General features: G+C 38.4%; 1 protein-coding gene across 2 annotated transcripts in view; it reads left to right on the top strand.

Moving 5' to 3' along the window:
• The window catches only part of fibcd1b (fibrinogen C domain containing 1b), a 143,279-nt gene that overhangs the window by 118,096 nt on the left and 5,567 nt on the right, over positions 1-19,616 (top strand). For both annotated transcript variants that reach the window (XM_055052509.1, XM_055052510.1), the window contains one exon: positions 17,002-17,181. In XM_055052509.1, coding sequence (XP_054908484.1) covers positions 17,002-17,181 — 180 coding nt within the window. The remainder of the gene's footprint in view (positions 1-17,001; positions 17,182-19,616) is intronic.

Here is a 19,616-nt window from a genome sequence, read left to right on the forward strand (position 1 = left end):
TAATATGCTTTCGCTGTGTAGTTAGGTTTATTCTCTCCTACAGTTTTAATGCACTTCATACTTTTCCCTACTGCTATAAGATCAGCTGAAGAAATGTAAGACATTTAATACATTCCTCTTTATGACTCAATGGTAGCGGTTTGGGGGTTTTGAGGAGGTTGTTACTTCAACTGAATCTTGTTCCATCGTTCACACAATCTTCTGGGACATCCAGAAGTCGATTTATTTGAAGAACGAAACAATTCATATAATCCTGCTTTGTCACAAAAGAGAATAACAATAGAGTTGCTCCGGTCATTTTTAACGATTTTTTTCTCTAATGTTCTATATGTTATATCTCATCATATTCATTTAATATAAATCCAGTTGGGCCCAATGCCTGAAGCTGCAGTTGACGTTTTTTATATTTTTTAACCTGTTTTAGTCATATATGCATTGCAGCTGTTAAGGTGTACGTTATCTTATTTATGCCCATGCATGCATATGCATAGGCCGCTCTTTATACAGAACCAAAGATAATTCACACAGAAAATAACAAGGAAAAGTCCACCGCCAATAATACTTTTATGTTAATGTGCTGAAAACAGAAGAAGCAATTCCAGTGAGGAGCAAAGGCAGACTCAAGGCAGACTTCTCGTTGGTGGCTATGACAGTGATTTTAACGCTGCATCTCCTCTCCACTTGATGCTGCTCAGACAAGATCACATATTACCTTCCATTTTCAGAAAATATTTTACACAGAAAGATTAAAGGTGTTGCACTTGCTCCTATAGCTCCATTCCTTGTGGAACCAATTTATGTTCTATATATTTTTGAAAACAAATATATTTTTTTTATCATAAAGGCAAAAATAAATCTGTTATTTTAGTGCCTTATTAATAAAATCTAGCATGCAAACAATTTTGTGCTTTGTGCTAACATGTTACTTAGCTATACTGGTCTTAGTTTGACAGCATTACAGGATTAAAAACTACATTATACAATGTCAGCAGAGTTCAGTTAAATTACTCTTTTGTGTGCTAGCAATAACAGTATTAACGTTTCGGTTTTCTATGTGTCCTCCCTGCTTTTGGGTCGATGACATGGGAGAGTGCAAGCAGAAAGAAACCAAATTTTGATAATATTGCAAGACAAATTATGAAGAACTTTCATCCGACCAAACTTTTTCTGTGAGGAATACAGCTGAAGAAAACAATGAGCAAGAGTCTGAGTCGCAGGGGAGGACAGCCTTGTTTCTTTGAGTTAAAGTTTGAATCTCATGCCCTCGATTAGAGATCAGTCTTTCATCTCAAGAAGTTGGAAGACATGATGCCACAGAAAAATGTCACTCCCACATCACATTTCTGCATAAATTAAATGCTGAAACTTACTAAATTTGACATCTGGATCCAAGGTGGCTTAAACTGAAAGATGATAATAAGGAACCTCACATTGGCCACTAATAATCAGAAACAGAGCATTAAAATTAGCAGCTAAGATGAGCCAAACATGACAAAAATAAATAAATCTAAATTGGGACAGAGACTTAACTTGGTCTTTCAAAACAGGAGGGCAACAACAGGGCTATGACACTATGACAGATCTCAAAAATGTCCTTTCATTTCCTCATGTCTAGACTCTGTAACATGTTAACAAGCCATGATGAAAACTAATGATCTTCACAACTTAAATTACAAAGCTATAATCTTTATATTTCCATTTGATGCTTTGTGTGATTACCAATCAGTGGAATTTTCTTCTTAGATTGCTTCTGTTTAATCATCCCCAACTCCTTGTTCTGTTGGCTAGAAATTAACCAGTGAAATTGAGCTCAATGGGACAAAAACAACAGAGCACTGAAGGGAGATGAAAATCTAGCAGAACTGTGTAGGAAGGCAACGACCATGTATAAAAGTTGTATGAAATGAACATAGTAAGTTGCAAGGAAGTGAGTTCTTTTTAATTATTGTTTTGGGGCTTTCTGAAAAGACTGAACTAGTTATTATCCCTGCTAAACATTATTTTTTTCCATTATTTTCTCCAAAGAGTTTTTGCGGCACTAGTGTTTTTTGGATCAGAAGTCTTTTTCTGTATCGGATTCTGTCATTTTATTGGCTTTCAGTTAGCTTTCTTTGCTGTTTTCTGTGCAAAACATACAATCCATATGTATATTTAGAGATTTCCATATGTTGTCCATCAGGCTATAAAGTTGTTTCAAACACTTGACACCAGAAGATTCTTCCTCTAGGAACCATTAATATCTGTGTAATTTTATGATAATATCCAAATATATCCTGTTCTGGTTAAACCATCTTCTCAATGGTTTGCTAATTAAACTGTGCATTGTGTTTTCCATTTTAGCTGCTTTAGATAACAGTTTTGATCATGTTGCATTCTCTGTATGTTTTTTCTGACAATTATTGGCACAGGTATAGTTTCGGGAGGATTTTCTACAGGTCCGTCTCAGCTCACGAACCTCATTTTTGATGGATTATATTACCTATGTAGCACTGCGTCTATCGAAGCGTCTTGACAAATATGTGTAATTTATTGCTGCCTTCTAAGATGATTGTGTTTTTGGGCTCAAAGCTTGAACCGTTGTATCCATGTAAATGCTGCACGCTCAAACGGATCTTTATTCCGGCACGTCGCAGCTTTGCCTGCTAGCCGAGGCTCCTCAGCTCATTTTGTTTTTACCTGAGAGCGCCTCTAAATATTAATGTGGTCCTCTCTCTGAATTACAGCCTTGAAGGCCTGGCAGGTCTGGCAGCATTTGTCTACCTGCCCCCACCTTCCTTCCTCCTCCCTGCCATCTCTCACTTCGCCACTCCAGGCTCAGTCTTTCCATCCCGAAGGTTAATTTCTGATTATATCAGATGTGATGGTTTGTTGGAGCACATTCTTCTCTCTCATGGTTTCACAAGTCTAATCCCACCTCTTGAGCAAAATCCCCCTCTTTTATTTTGCCCAGCGCAAGGCATCTGGGAATGTTTAGCTTCACAAAGGCATGGGGGTTAAAAGCAGAGCTGAAATGTAACATTGACATCTATCTGAGCTGTCTGCCATCAGATAAATGGCTCTTTCTTGACAGCCTGAAATCAGCATGACTTTGGAGTTTTAAATTTCTCCACTACTCTCCCCTCCTTATCGCTGGAATGGATCTAGTCTGAGTGGGATAAACAAGCCTGCTGACGCAGCCGAGGCAGGGACCCGAACAGCAGGATTTCTGTTTGCTGTTTTTGAACATTTAAAATGTGCCAGCATGATCAAATTCAGCCTACTTAGACACGCTCTGCCCTTGAAATGCTCTTGAAAGAATACTAATGGAGAGATGTGCAACTGAAGTGGCATAGGAAATCAAAGCCGAACGCGCTGATTAAACAGACAAACTGAGGCAAAAAAAATTAATAAATGAAAAAAAAAACAAAAAAAAAACACAATGACAAAAGGAAACAAGACACTGTGCAACTACTTCCTGTGGCTGTCCACTCACGGCATGAGCGACACCATTCACTCAGACATGTATTTGGTAAACAGATGATCCAAACTCTGCATGCAGTGCGATTATCAATCATCACAGTCAGCAACAGTCAAATGTGAGTCATAGCACACATTTCGACAATCTTCAGTCTGCAGTTATGTCTGCTTGAATCTTTTCTGAAGAAAGCGTAATGTTCAATGTACGACATATAATTGCAGGAACCGACATATGAAATTGTAGAGTGAATTGAAACAGTATTTTCCCTGTTGCACCTATTGTGGCTCCTATTCTATGTTGAGTTTCACAACTTTGTCTTGAATTGTGTCCTCAAAGGAACTGACAAGTTCCTCAAAGGAATTGACAATAAGGAAAATTAATAATGAAAATGAATAATACAGAAACACATGAACATCACACAACACATAGATTAAAGTTGTCTTATGAGGACTACCGAGACATCACTAGAGTCCATGTAAAAGCATGACAAAGCTAAAGTAGTAAACATGCAAACAGATGAGCTATGATGGGAATAAAAATAGCATGCAAAAAATATGTCACAAATATGTCTAAAGGGTAATCAATATGCATTCCAATATCTAAAATGTAATGTTTATGTATGTATAATGTCTATACAATTTAAACTGATCTATGTTCCTCCTCTGAAGAAAGAAAAACAAAATACAAATGATTTGAGACAAATAAATTATCATTTCTGCACTGAAAGCGCACCACCATTCAAATGTCTCATGGATGACAGAATTCCCTACCGTATCATGATTGGCTCAGACTTCCATTCTGCACTACAACATGAGAAAAATAACAGTGGTCACCTGCAGCCCTTGGAGCCTGAAAATGCTCAAAACCTACTGTACTTGTTGAACTTTGTACTATTATCCTATATAGAAACACCATGTTGCACACTTGATCGTTTTTATTTTTATTTTTTTCAAATAAAAATAAAATGTCCATTAGAGGATATTAGCGACAAATTATATGATAACAAAGGAACTTATCACATAAGTTATAAATACAGTTATTAAGAAGCTTAAAGCAGGCTTAGATTCTGAAAAAACATGACATGAAGAACAGCATTTGGAGATGTAGAGAGTTTGTCATAGGGACTAAAATCGACCACTTTGTGTAACATTAAGAATGTTATAAATAGTGAAGAATAGTGCATATCACCCTAATAAATCGCTCGGAAGATGGATGGAGCCAAATGCAGAGCATTTCTGGAAGAACTGTTAGAGACTGCAAAAGACTTGAAGTGGAGGTTGACCGAACAGCAGGGCAAGAACTCCAAAAATAAGCCAGAACTATAAGGGAATGTCTGAGATCAAACCCTTTTCACATCTTAATCCAATCTCACTGAGTTTTAGCTATTTTGTAAAATAAAAATGCCAAAACATTGAATCGCTGGTGGTCGCCAAAGACCTGCAGCTTTGACTGCAGCAAAATCAGGGGGAGTCAGAAAAATACAAATGCAAGCAATCATGTTGAAAAATGATGCACTTCCTTTAGTGGCCTATGTAATCTGAATCAAAAACATTGAGGCCTGAGCTTCTTATATGAGATGTGCACAAGTTTGAGGGGTATGGACTCTTTTGACGGAAATAGTTAATTTGTGTATGTTACTAACTAAAATAGAGAAGCCATAGGGCATATCCATAATACATAATGCCTATCTGTGCCGTTTTGATGCTCCGGTGGTTGCCACTACTTGTTTGATCTGAGCTGGAAAACTGTTTAAGAGAAAATGGCATTTGTTTTAATTGCAGCTACATCTCCATGCATCACTGTGACCTGACAATTAGCTTTACATCTTCCATGTTCCACCAGCCCCTGCCTGTCCTCATCCATTAAAATTATACATCCGCTCATTAATAATAGTCATGATGGAAATAAGCAACAGGGCGGGCAAGGAGGACCTCAAAACAGCCTTTGAAGAGAGCTTTAAATCAAGCTCAGTTGCACTCGTTGAGATAAACAAACATTTAATTAAAAATCTTCGAGCTACATTAGAAGCAACATGAGCAAACGTGTCGCCTCTCTCTCATGGCGCACTGTGAGCTCAAGCGCTGCCGGAGAGGCAGCGAGAGACAAAAGCGACCGGTACTCATTCATATGAAATGAGTACTGGGATATATCTGGTGCTACGGAGAAGGAAGTGACAGCTGGTGTAGAGATTGCAGCAACTCGGCTGACAGAAAAAAAAAAAAAAAAAAGACGACACGTGGGGCAGTCACAGACGCGTTACCGCGGTCTCACCATGGATCCCTTTGCAAACATGTAAAAGTGTTCGCTTAAATTCACAGTTTCTGATAGCTACAGGCATGGTTGTGGTTTTTCACATTTAATACAAAATGAGTCGGAAAGTTGTGGATAAAAACTCAAGAAAATCGAGGACCAACCAACGCTGTGAATGATTTGGAGGTTCACTCGCGATCTAAACTGAGTAAGAAGCACTTTGAGCGTCTCCTTTATCGCATCTCTATCATATCAAGTAGAGGTTTGGTGATCTGAGCAGGTTTACTAGTTTCTCGATGCATATTCCACTGAGAGGAGATCCCCATGTATATCCAGAACCCCCTCCACCTGTTACTGCAAGAATGGGAGAATAAATGGATTAAATTTTGCTTAGAAAAGGAATGTATACATTTTTACATAGTTATTCAGGTAGGGAACTTCAATAAAAACTTCCTAAATGTTATTTTCATATCCAAAGGCCTGCTGACATTCTGTGTAAAGAAAAACATTGTCAGGCCTCACGGAAAGTAAACCAGTCACTTCCCTTTGAGTGAGCATATAGACTGAAAGCTTAAAAGCTGTTTTTTAAACTCGGACAAAACCAGAGGAAGCTTTGGGCCGTGTTACTAAAGAGAAAAGTTTCTAGAAAGAAGAGAGGAACAGAGAGAAACCACACGTCTTTTTTAAAACTCCAGGTGTTTCAGGGCAAAATAATTGTGTTACGGGGCAAAAACATGCTTAGTAAACCAACATCAAGGATCAGGAGAGGACATTAAAATCCGTGTGTCAATCCTAAAACATATTTGACTCCTGACACATCAAGACAAAAATAAAAAATAAAAAAACACGTCAGGACGTTTAACACTGCTGGGAATCAGAATTTGTGATCTTATTTTGATTATGGAAGTTTAAAAAAATGAGCTAACATGACAGCCATTTTATAAAATAATGTAGACAACAATCCAGATTTTTTTTTTTTTTAAAGAAACACAACAAATTATTTCTATTTAAAACTATTTCAGTGTGCCTTAAACTGCCCCTAATACAGAACGGGAAAAAAATAAATAAAAAATTCAGGGCACAAAATACATGTATTTTGTGGTGGATTAACATTTAATTATACCTTGCACGAGAGCTCTACCATAATAACTTTCTCTCTTCCATCTCACTCTATCACTTAATAGCTCCATTGGGCTGCCACAAAAGAAGCAACGCTTTCAACTGCTGAGTGCTTTTGTGGTCCTTTTTACCATAGCTTTGTACGTTTAGCGGCTCCAATTAAATACGACCCATGACACTGAAATAATTTTAAAAGAATGCCCAAACTCGGTTGAGCTGCGTCCCGTTTCTCCTGGGGTTTTAGTGCTGTCATTTCTCTGCTAGGAGTCAAAGAGAATAATTATCTTTCTCTTTTCACACCGTCAGCCTAAACACCATTCATCAGATCTACAGGGCCGCATCCCTACCTCTGCAGAACTCGTGTCAAACCTCCGCCGTCGATGTCAGTGTGAGGCGGGACTCATTAATGCCACTGGATTTAATTTAGGGAGTGGGAAATGCTGGAGGTCTAAAATATGCAGATCGGTGAGCTATCCATAAACCCGAAAGATTCGGAGGCAACAATATGTATTAATAATATATTGCGAAAAAAAAAAATGTCTGCCTTCAAAGATGAGGCAAGTGTTTCCTGGAAGCAATAACGAGGGCGCTGCTGGCAGGGCAGCACGAACATTCAGAAGATCATCTCACCAAAAGCTGGAGTCGGCCTGGGGGACGACACCCTGTGTTCACAGCTAAACTTATTGTGCTGAGAGTATTCAGACTTGAAGTACTTTTGAATATTGTGAAGTCAGCCGGTTGTGCATGTCTTCTATGTGTTGGAAGGAGGATAATGTGCATGAGTGCAACTAAAGGAGAGAATGCGTGCAGGCCTGTCATCCCTTTTGTGCTTCTTAAAATGCACAACAGGACTGGGACCGTAGCAGGCCCTATTAGAGGCCACATATTACTTTATCTATAGTCTTAGGATTTGCCGTTCGGGGCAAAAAGGAAGAAGGGATCCAGGATTTGCACTTTTTCCAGCTCTGTGTGTTTGCAAAAGGATCCTCATGAGCCCTCCTCTTCAAAGCCTTTCAGTGTTAACCAGTCTGTTTCTTCCTTTCTATCTCTAAAAATCAGTCCAAACCAAAGTCCCGCTCAGGGCTTCCCTACCTGCCTGTCTGCCCTACTGGCTCTCTGGAGCGTTTTCAAAAATGTTGGAAAATGTTAAAAGATGAGAGTGGGAAATGTATCTATATTTTTTTTATTTTAATATGGTTTCTGTTGGAGGACAAACATGACACAAACATTCTTAATGTTTTCCAATGCTATAAAAATGTGTAGAATAAATATTACATTTCAGTATCAATGAGTATTTGCATCCTAGCCTGTTGGACGTTTCTTCCACCTTAATCTCGTGAATTGCAGAGTCTTCATGGAGTTAATTATATTTTAATCAAAAAACGATGATCAACAAACAAAGCAACATTTTCAATTCAAAAACCCTTTTTGCTGCAGAGTTATTCAATAAATTGATATATGAATTCAACAAATATTTGTTTATAATCTGGTTATTTAACCGTCAAATTGGTTAAATAACCAATTTTTTAACCAATTATGTAAATTATTAAAGTTGAATGGGCTATTATACGCATTCAACTTTCAAGTAATTCTGATCAGTCATGGAGTTTCTTAAAAAACAGAATCCTTCCCCAATTGCAAAGCCGACATTACAAATGTAATTGCTGCAACATGTTTTGAATTTATGTTTCAAAATTAAATTCCTATAGTCCTACACCAGTTCCCAACCTTATCCCTGCTGAGGGAGAAAAAAGCATGTGCAAATGCATTATTTTTTTCATATATTAAAAGTCAAATCGCGTTTTTATAACAAGAAATAGTCACAAATTACCCTTCCCTCGCATAGTGACAGCCCCCTTTTGGATAAGAAAGCAGCAAAGGCAATGTGCTGTAAACTCTGTTGTAAATCCCAGTGTTGGCCACTGGAGACTGTGAGGTGGGAGGAATGTGTTATTTAAACACATCTGTCTTTCTGTCTCAGTAACCTTAAACAGACGTGTCAAAATATGATGATGAAAACACAAAATCTGCATTCTTTTAAGGAGCTCAGTTCTTCCTTTTGTGTTCAGCATGTTTTGCAACAACATATAAAACTGCAGAAAGAATGACATAAAACATTTTCCTATAGTGAAAAATGCTTTATTGAAGGAAATATATACCTTTGATGGGCCAGCAAGTGATGGCATTGACATTTTAAAAGAAAATCCTGAGCATAGTGACAACGTCTAGGCTAAATATACTCCCAGAACAATTGCAACTTGTTTCTTCTTTAACAAAGTTTATGATTTCCTTTGCATCATTAACTTCAGCTTACATTCTAAATTTATTTCTCACAGAGCTGGTGAAAGGCAATTAAAAACCACATGAAATGCTCAATGTGCAAATCACGAGTTTCTGTCAGCGTTTTAAGTGATCTATAGATATCCAACGTAGGAAACAGTTTTTTTTTTTTTTTTTTATATTCCCACTTTGAATAAAAAAAACTTCTTTGTGCCAATTTATTTATTTATTTTCTGTGGATAAGAGTTGTAAGGAGAGCATAAAATCACAGTTCAGCAAAATAATATAAAATATGTGTGCTGGCTTTGATAAGGCCTTAGCAGGATGTGTTGGTTCAATAGCACTGAGTAACCCAAGTGCTTTGGAGCTTTAGGTCAACAAAAGCTAGACATTCTTCTAGATTTTCTGCTACAAAGTAGCATCTATTCTTCAGTCAAGAGGCCAACACCATCACACTACTATCAGCAGGTTTTACTTGTCAGCATTGTGTTCGTTCGTCTTTAACGCTGCTAGTTTTACAGCAAATATAACAAGATACACACTTTCCCAATAACTTATCAAACAAAGAATTTGTTTGATGTTCTGAAACATTTAAGTTTGAGAATAAATCAAAATGGAGAGAAAGGCCTTGACAATAAACAAGGGCTTGATGGATTATAACTTCAAGCTCCTAGTGTTTTTAAAAGTGATCAAAGTTACAAATCTTTTATTTGTAGTTTTCTCAGAAAACTATAACCGCAAGATAAAAATGCAACGTCATAAAACTAACAGAGAGAAAAAAGTAAAAATGAAAAGAACAAACAGCAATACAGGCTCAAGACATGCATATGTGGCAGACACATACCGCAGAGAATAGACGTAGTTCCACGTTGACAACTTTCAGACTGTTTTCAGTTGAAAGACAATGTCTCCTTTCTCTTCCACTACACAATTATAAGCTTTTGTTGGTATATTGATCACAGTTCTTGCAAAAACACTGAAAATAGTGGTTTTAAAGTGACAGAATTGTGAAAAAAATTGAGGATACTGTAATATTTTGCTTAAATTGATCATCATAACTTAACGTGAACTTTAAGTGAAATGTAAACTTTCCAAACACAGTCGCAAACAGACGTGCCTGTGTCGGGTGTGTGACTGTTAATCGCAACAAATGCTTTTCCACTTTTGTCCCAACCACATGTCACATTTGGCTCAGAGAGCTCAGCACACACCTGCCTGTGTTTTTTTTTACCCGCATTCTTATCTTTCGATGACGAGAGGAGAGCCGGCGATAGCAAGCCTTTTGTATTCCCCAAGAGGAAGCTCTTCAGCAGACCCTCGATCAGGACGTGGCGGACACCCTCCGTCCCCCCATGTCCCCCCGCAGTGGGTGAGGGTCACAGCAGCTGTCCTTGTGGGTGTATTGGAGCAGCCCCGACGTCTCCTAACTCCCCCTTTATCGACAATCTCTGTGGAGTAAAAACAGCTTGACAGGAAGATTAAGCAGGAGTAGAGGGGGTATGACAAACGAGGGAGGGGTTGGGTTACAGTAGTAAGGGATGGCGAGGAGGAGGAGATGGAAGAGCACTGCTCCTTTCCCCCTCTAATGCTGGAACAGTCTCTGGAGCTGCCCCCCAGCAACAGAGGGAGAAAAGCATGATGAATAATTAACTTGGAGAAATGTCACAAATGGCAAAGAGGAGTGTAATCTTTCCTCTGTTGGGTTTAGGGATCACCTTTTTTTTTTCTTTTTGCATTCTTTCTCTTCATGCCCTGGAGTTCTGTCGAGTCTGAGCTCAGACCTCCGAACCGTCCCGTAAAAGCATCCGATACATCACCCCCACTCACACACTTTTTAAATAAAAGCAAATAAAACATTAATATTTGGACCTTTTAGCACTAAAGCATAGGCATCCCACAAAGATGTATTTATTTTTTCTTTCTTTTTCTTCATGAAGTCATTGATGTCAGTCTCATTAGCTGGAAAACCGCATTTAAAGTGCAGGAATCCCTGTTGGTAATGGTTTAATCAATGCCAGGAAGGCTTGCACTGTGTTTCCCCTCTTCGTCTCGAAGCAAGAGTGCCCTCTCGGAACGAATAAAAGATCAAAATAACAAATTACTCTCTTCAAGTTCTAAACAGGCTAACTTTGTCCTCCTTCCTCTCAACCTCAGAGCTGCGAAAATGAGTTATGGATTGCTGTGACCTAGTTTAAGGAGCTAATTACGTATATATATCATTTGTTTTGCAATTTTTTATTTTTTTATGTTTTTCTAAATCTATTTCCGAAGAGACCAATATCTCGGGTCCCATGAGTAGCCGTGCTCCAATTTTGGTGTCGGTCTGCTTTTCACATGCAGCACAGAAGACGCACTGGTGTCCTCTGTCCATCTGATATTCAGAATAATGATCATGATGAGGATAATTGTAGGATTTCAGATTTAGTGCTATTTTTAACTGTGAAGACATAGTAGCCTTTAGCTCACGCTGTTGCGAGTACAAATGAAATTATAAAAATTAGATACTTTGAAGTGCTAAGAAAAGGCATTGACCTTCTGAAAGATCTCCTCTGTTTCCATTTCTTGTGGCCGTGAGTGTTCCTGTTCCTCAAATCGATCTTATCAGAGATAAATTTAGTAAAGTAAAAAGACAAAAAAGGCTTTTAAATAATAATATCCACAGTAAGGGCCATTATTCCCACATGGAGAAAATGTGGAAGAGAGGTGAAGCTTCTTAGGCGTGGCATGCCCTCTGAAATTACATCAACAGTGCATCAGTGTCTCATCTCTGAACAGCATCTAAAGTGATATTTGACCATGTGAAACTTCTGAGGGGATGTTTACCTGTGACAAAACAGAAACTAAGGTTTTCTAAGCAAAAACAAAAAACATTGCTGATCTCCTTTGCTTTTGGACAAACAATTCTGTGGTTTGACGAGGCAAAAGCTGAGCTTTTTTAATGGCGTGCTTTCTATTTACATCTGTCATAACCAACCGAATCCAGGAACGTGTTAGCAGCCAGACATGACGGTGGCAGTGTGATGGGGTGGGCTGCATTGTTTCTTCAGGACCCATTGAACAGTTGAAATCACAAATTATGCTATTTACCAGGAAATCCTCAAGATTTGATGCATTGTTCAAAAACACAGCTGGACGATTATCCAAGCCATACCTCTGGGGGTAAACTTTTTAAAGTGCAGACTTGAACCTTCGATCCGTTTAATCCTGAAAAGTACACAGAGCGGCCAAATTTAAAAGAGGAGTGAGCAGACATACTTCCATAGGAATATAGCCACCATCCCCACCAAGGTGACGAAACCCGTTAGGATTCTATTTTTACTCATTGGCCCAGGTTTATTTGGAGAAGCTTTTCTCTCAATAACTAAAATTTACATTTCTGTGACAAATTTATTTTGTATTTACTGATTTTACCTTTGTCCGTTAGATCTAAAAAAAAAAAAAAAGGCTAATGAAACTCATAAGGTAGATACTGCATAAGACGGAAAAAAGCAAAATTTTTTGCTCATCACATTGCAACCAGGCTAATGAGATTCCTTATCTGCAAATGCATTGATTCTTTAAAATGACGACTGGTTGTGTTGTTTATCTTCCTTTCAGAAGACGTTAATTATGCCTCCTTTGTGTGTTGGCAAAAGGCAGACGTTCATCTTTACAACACTAAGGTTGGGACCTTAATGATGTACATAGTTAAACCCATTATGATGCCAAGCATTCAGAAAAGCTGAAACATGTAGACGGTGCTCGATTACTATTTCGGTGCACATCAAGGTAACAAAGAATAATGTGCAGTACTAAACTATGCATCCACACATTAACAACTTCTTCATATTTCTCAAAAGATGATGGTGATCAACATTTTTTCTTACTTTCTGAAAGCTTTTTTGTTTATTTGTTTTGTTAGGGTAATGGCTTTTGTTTGTCTTTTTTTCTGTACAGACACAGCCACCATGAAAAGTCAAAAATAACGGCAGTTCTTCATTACCGGTGGCCAGTTTAATACCGTCCAGGTCAAGTGATTGACAAAGCTGTTTATTTTTTCAAAGACTCTTGTTCAAACTTCTGTCTTATCATAATTTAAAAGCAGTGAAGTATTTGTTGTTTGCTAGCTAACATAAATACACTTAAACACCAAATTAATTCATTACATTCTGTTTTAATGTTTGCTATTTGTTTTATGCATTGGTTTGATCTTTAATAAAATATAAAATAACAAAAGGAGCGCACTAGATAACAGATCTGTTTCAAAATGGTCTTCAAGATCACATAGGTGTTGATTTGTGACCTCAGATGTGTTGAAAGTCTCAACTTTAGTGACAATTGAAAAACTGAGTCAAACTGATTAAATAAGCCTGACTTAAAGTCCAAAATAAGAATGACTCAATACATTTGCAAAGTTGTGCCAAAGTAATTGTCCCTGCTTTATTTATTTATTTATTTATTTATTTATTTATTTATTTATTTATTTATTTATTTATTTATTTATTTATTCATTCATTCAAATATTTAATCACCCAGAAATGCTTTATATCTCATGAGATGTTTTCATTTCAGTATTTGAAACAACACATTGTTTCCAGTATTTAACTTTTGGCTGGGTCAATTTGGATCTTTGTCAATTTATACCCACATTTTACGACTGACAAATGTTTATTTTTATGTTATCCCAACCAAACTACATTCACAAGCTTTCATATTCTCATGAATAAAAGATTTTGGATAAACATTTTTCACTTGGTGCTTCAGCACGTTGATGAATTATAAAGATAAAATAACAATAAAAACTGAAATTGCCTGCATAATTTTGTTTCTGTTTACTGTACAATGCTGTCCTCCCAAATGTGATATAATTCATAGAAGTGGCTGAAAATCTTTTTTTTTATTATCATCAAGTCCCTGTTTTATTTCTTCCAAGTATAAATAAGAGTCATTAAAGTAAAAATAAACATTTTAAACAGTTTCTTCCTCCTTCGGGAAGACAGTGTGCAATTATTTACCTCTTTGGGTTGTTTATTTCCAAACTGCAGGAATCATTGCTATATATAATTTAAATTAGAATCAAGTTTCTGAAAATTAATTATTGCTGTCAGATTTTTGTTTACCATTAATAATGCGCTGTGGGCTGCAAACAATAAATCAACATAAACAACAACATGAAACTTGTCAGGAAAATATATATATGTATAGGTGAAACATGATTACTCAGCTAAAAAATGTATATTAATTTTACTGAGCTTTTAAGTAATATTAAATCAGTGCAGAAAGAGAGCAACAGGGAGTCCCCTATGGAGCAATCAGCATGTTAATACTGCAGCAAAACACCTTAAAATCCTCACTTGCATTAGAGCTAATTTCAAATATGCTAACAATAGCATTTAATTAGCGCACACTTACACCTGAGCATTAAGACTTTTAGCAGCAAAGTCTCTGTTGTTATTTCTCTTGTCTTCCTTTTTAATTATTCTGAATTGGCGTCTCGCTGAGATTCTCTGGGGCTTTAATTAGGAACTGAATTAAAGTTGTGTAAATACAGTTGGAACGCTGGAGAGTCTTTAAATAGAGCCGTGTTGCATCTGCAATTTCAGCTTCCCTTTTTTCTGGAAGAGAAAACATTCAAAGTCTTTTGAAGTTTGTCAAATCGCTGCGGGCTTCCTTTCCCCGAGGTGATCCCGCAGATTGATACCGTTATTTTTCTCTCCAACGTCGTCTGCGACACCAAAACTATTTCTGTAAATGGCACTTTTTTTGTTTGTTTTGTTTTGTTTTGTTTTTTTTTTTGTTTTGTTTTTGTTTCTCTGAAGCTGTGTGAAAATGTGTAAAATTTTGTTTGCACTCCTGCGTCTCTTCTTTTCCGTGCGTTGATATACTTTTACAAAGAAAGGAACTTGGAAGCGTCACGCATAAACTCACCGTGGATGTGTTTAACGCCTGATCCTCCTCCTATGATTGTCTGATTTGCTTTGAAAACCAAGAGCATGAGATTCGCCTCCCATTGGGCTGGATAAAATCCAAACTAAGTGCCTCGGCCCAGACTGCAGGCTTCTGCCTCGGAATAATAATGGGCTCTTTCAGATGTGTTTGTCATCAAATTAGCCCTCCACTTCAGACAAGGTGCTCTCAGAGAGCAGTTCTCGACAGTGATGGAATTCAAATTAGACCGAGACCGTTTGAGCTTTGTAAGCTTCAAAAAAAGAGAGAGAGAGAGAAAGAGAGAGAGAGAGAGAGAGAGAGAGAGAGAGAGAGAGAGAATGAGTTTAATTTGCAGAGGTGAGGCACACTGTAAGAGGTAAAAAAAAATAAAACAAAATCACAGCATTCGAGTTCATTGCAGCGCTTTCCGTCCCGCGTAGCAGCTGCTCTTACAGCCATCTATAACTAAAGTTGAAGCTTTCCAAGATTACTGTCAAGTAATTTTCTCCTGATCAAACGCTTATATTGAGTATCTGCAAAAGTACATTACAGCCAGTCTCTTTAGCACATCCTGGAAACCTGATTCATTGTTAGTCTTCCTGCTTTGAATTTTTGTCTTCAAGACACCCAGGTAGAGTTCTTCCTGCCTCTCTCTGCTTGACACGTTATTCCTCTTTGATACCTTTGATCAACCCAGGAGGGGAAAAGCTTCCTTGAGAAGAACCATCACTCCAGCACAGCAGGGGGCCACCTTGAGCAGGAGGGAGCGCAGGATGGAAGGGATGGAAATTCCTCTTTTCTTCCCCTCTGGCACAGTCTGTCTTGCCAGCACACGTCCTCTGAAAGGTTCAGCAGTAATTGAAAGAGTAATTTGGGACTCAAAATAATTCACATGAAAGTGATGGGTATAAACAACTATTTTACCCTGTGTAAAATATCAATGTTCGGTGCTGAGAAATGATATTTGCCAGTAACAAATTAACAATAAATACTTCTGAACATTTTGATCCCAAAAATGTTGGAAAGAAAAATACCCTTTGGTATGTGTGCAATAAGGAATACAAAGTGCACTTTGTATTGCCTTCTTGATGAAACTGTGCTATATTAATAAAATTACCTTTCCCTTTTACCTGTGTGACCTGCCTCTCACCAAGTGTCCTCTGGAGACAGCCACCAGCTTCCCTTCTGAAACTGCGCAGACGAATGGATGAACATTTCAGTTGAAATAATTTTATTTTCACATTGGGAGCATCACTGCTGAAGATACATGGCCTAATAAAACACTGAAGTGAGGAAGATCAGTCATCTTGCTGCATTGTGTTGGATCGCAAAATCACAGGACTGTAAACACACCGGCAATTTTTAAAACATTTCCTTGTCGACAAAATTTGACGTCAAAGGTTTGAAAATTGCTTTGACCAAGATAGAATATTGATTTTAAGTCTGTGAGGTGGGTTCAGTGCTTATGTTGGAATTATTATTTTTTTTAAGTATATTGAAATTAGTATTGGAGTAAAATGGGCAGATTTTTTATTATTATTGGCTGCACATATTAAAACAAGCAAACACCAAAACGGGTTAAACTTACTACTGAAATGGTTGAATCTTGAAGGCATTCGTATATAAACCATAGATTCGTCTGACAGAACATGCGCTGAAGGAGTTAAACCTTAAACTCAGAACCCATGCATCCCACTGAATGATGAATTTTGTTTAAAAAAAAAATCTCCAGCTTCTTTCCAAGCAGCCGTGTGAGTGCATCACTTTTAAAAGGACTCTCTAATCTTGTTTCCGAAAGAAACCCAACACATACAGAGGAAGGCTCTAAATGGGCAAAAATATATATCTTATTTCCAGAAAATATACGGCGGTGAGGCAGAGGACTGAAATAGCTTCAGATTGTCTGTTGAGAACAAGCAGGATACTTTGTAATGGATTGTTTTTGTCTGGGTGTCATTCTATTTTTTTTTTTCTTTTCTCCCCTGCAGGATTGAAGCAGATTCATGCTCTGTCCATCCAGGGGAACTATGAGCTGCGCATCGACTTAGAGGACTTTGAAAATAGCACAGCGTACGCCCATTACGGCACCTTCGGCGTGGGTCTCTTCTCGGTGGACCCTGATGATGATGGATACCCTTTGACGGTTGGAGACTATTCTGGCAACGCAGGTATGTACCGCACATAGGTTCTCATCTTCTTGTGAGATGTGCTGTGCTTTTGCCATGACTAGACTCTTCAAACTCAAGCATTGTTGCTAAAACCAGAAGCAGGCGACACCTACAACCGGCTCCTCCTCCTTTCTACCTTCAGCTGTTATAGCAGTGCAGTATTTTTACAGCGCAGGAGGCGGGTCCACCGCTTAAGGAGTGCAGTTTCTTACACACACACACGCACACACACACACACCAACACAGAGAACTAGAGAGAGGGAGAGGCACAGAAAGTGGTGTTGTCTCCGCTCCCTAACCATCAGATCCAAGCCAGCTACCTGTCACCTTGATTAAATTACTGGCAATTAATTGCACAGCTTGACCTGCAGCGTAAACAAAAACCTGCCACTGAAATGAAGAAGCAATTTAAGGGACCTGTGGGGAGCACCGCTTCGAGAACACTGAGAGAACAGGGACAAATATGAGAGATGCAGAAGGGAGGAGTTGTGTTGGAAGGAAAAGCCAGAGGAAGCAGGTGTACCAGAAGATGAGCTGGGCTAAATAAAAACCCGGATAGTTCTGCCTACAGTGTCTTGCAAAACCGGCACTCCCAATAAAATAAAACCCCAATAAAATGAAACACATTTTATTGGGATTTTATCTAATGGATAGCTGTGAAGTTGAAGAAATTTATACCTTGTTTTTAAAAATTATTTCCAAATAAACCTATGAGCATTTTTGTTCCGTCCAACTTCATGCTGAACCTAGCATAACATCCATAAACTTTACTGATTACCTGTATAACTCACCTAATGTTTTGGCTTTGATTCAAATATACCTCTCCATCTGAGATCAGTAAATAAAAAAAATTTTGATTGTGGAAAGTAATGCCCAGTCCTTCCTACAGAGTTTGGACTTTCACAAAGCAACTAAAGACATTCTTACTTCTACAATGACTTTTTGTTAAACCTGAGCTGTTACGACATGCATTCTTTTTTTTTTTTTTTTTTTTTTTTTTGTGTGTTTCACATTTGTTTGATTTACCCTTCTTTTAATTTGTGACCACTGTCTGTAAAGAATAAACTTTTGCCTATTTGCTTCAGTATTCTCAAAAGTCGTGTTTGAATGCAGTCCATTTAAGCGAATCCATGCTCCCCAGAGACCACGTTAGCTTCCCTCCAGGTTTTGTTGCTATTCTTATTAGGACCATTTGCTGCTGTTGTCCTTCTCTGCCTTCTCCCCGATCAGCCAACAGGTGCTCATTTGCACCGTGAGCAGCTGGATCGTAATGGGCATCAGAGGAGGCTGCCGGCCCCCTCAAACCACCAAGGTGACACCCGGTGCCTTGTAAATGAGCCTTTATGTGCCTCTGTTGTTTTTCCTCCTCTCTCTGCGCCCTCTGGACATCAACCTGTTGTTGACACCATGGGGGGCTCTCCCATCTCCCCTTTGCTCCTTTGTTCACCAACTATTTTCCTGCTAACACCAAAACGGATGGAAAACATGAATATGAGGCGTGTCGTCAGGTTATTTTTTCCATCTTAGAGGGTTACCATAGTAATGCCAATTGGGGAGGGTGAGCGGGGCGGAACAAGAGAGACGGTGGAGGAGTTTCACAATTAAGCGCTGTTTGATGCCCTCTCTGGCTGTTAGTGATCACCCGATGGCTGGTAAACAGCCTTTCATTCGGCTCGCAGCTTTGTCCTTCTTTTCACTTTCTGGCCCCCGATGTGAAATCAGCTTTGAAAATAAAGGGGAGAAAAGAGATGAACGGAGCAGCATGGGGGGAGTTCATTGCACATTAAGAGCTCTTTGAACATCCATTTGCAAAAAGAAATCAAGAAAATTCGGAGTTACTGCTGCATCTCTGAGGACGTTTCTCTCATTTTACTTGTAAGTCTTTAAAAGCAGGGGCTTTTCAGAGCGGTTATCATCGTTGAGAAATTGCCAGAGAGAAATCTTTACGTGGTGGGACAATGTTTCCAGCTCAGCAATTTGATTGTGGGGATCAGACTTAGCATCCAGACCATGATTAAGGGCACTTGGCTGTGCCGCATCCCTGCAGTGGTCTTACATCACTGTCATATTCACAATCGTGGGCTGGAGAAAAGCGGACCCTCTCATTGATTATGCTTTTAAAGCTTTTTGTACCAACAGAAGGAGGGGGGGAATGAAAGATGCCCAGCAGAATGAAATCAAGATATGACATTATGCCTCTGTTAAAACATTTACATCGAAAAATAAACATTAAAGCCTCTCCGAGTGCCACATATCCAGATGAAACCATCAAGAAAGCGTGTGTTATTAAAAGCCATAAAGGTCACAAAAGAAAGTTTGATGAATTGGCTGCCAAGTGGCCTGACCTCCCGCTTCAGATAATGAGAAGAAAATATTCTTCAGAACACTGGAGCTCTATTTTTATTTCTGTTATTCTGCTTAACCTAAAGGGCAAT

Source organism: Poeciliopsis prolifica, unplaced genomic scaffold, assembly GCF_027474105.1.
Source record: "Poeciliopsis prolifica strain line A6 unplaced genomic scaffold, Auburn_PproV2 SCAFFOLD035, whole genome shotgun sequence".
Lineage (NCBI taxonomy): Eukaryota > Metazoa > Chordata > Actinopteri > Cyprinodontiformes > Poeciliidae > Poeciliopsis > Poeciliopsis prolifica.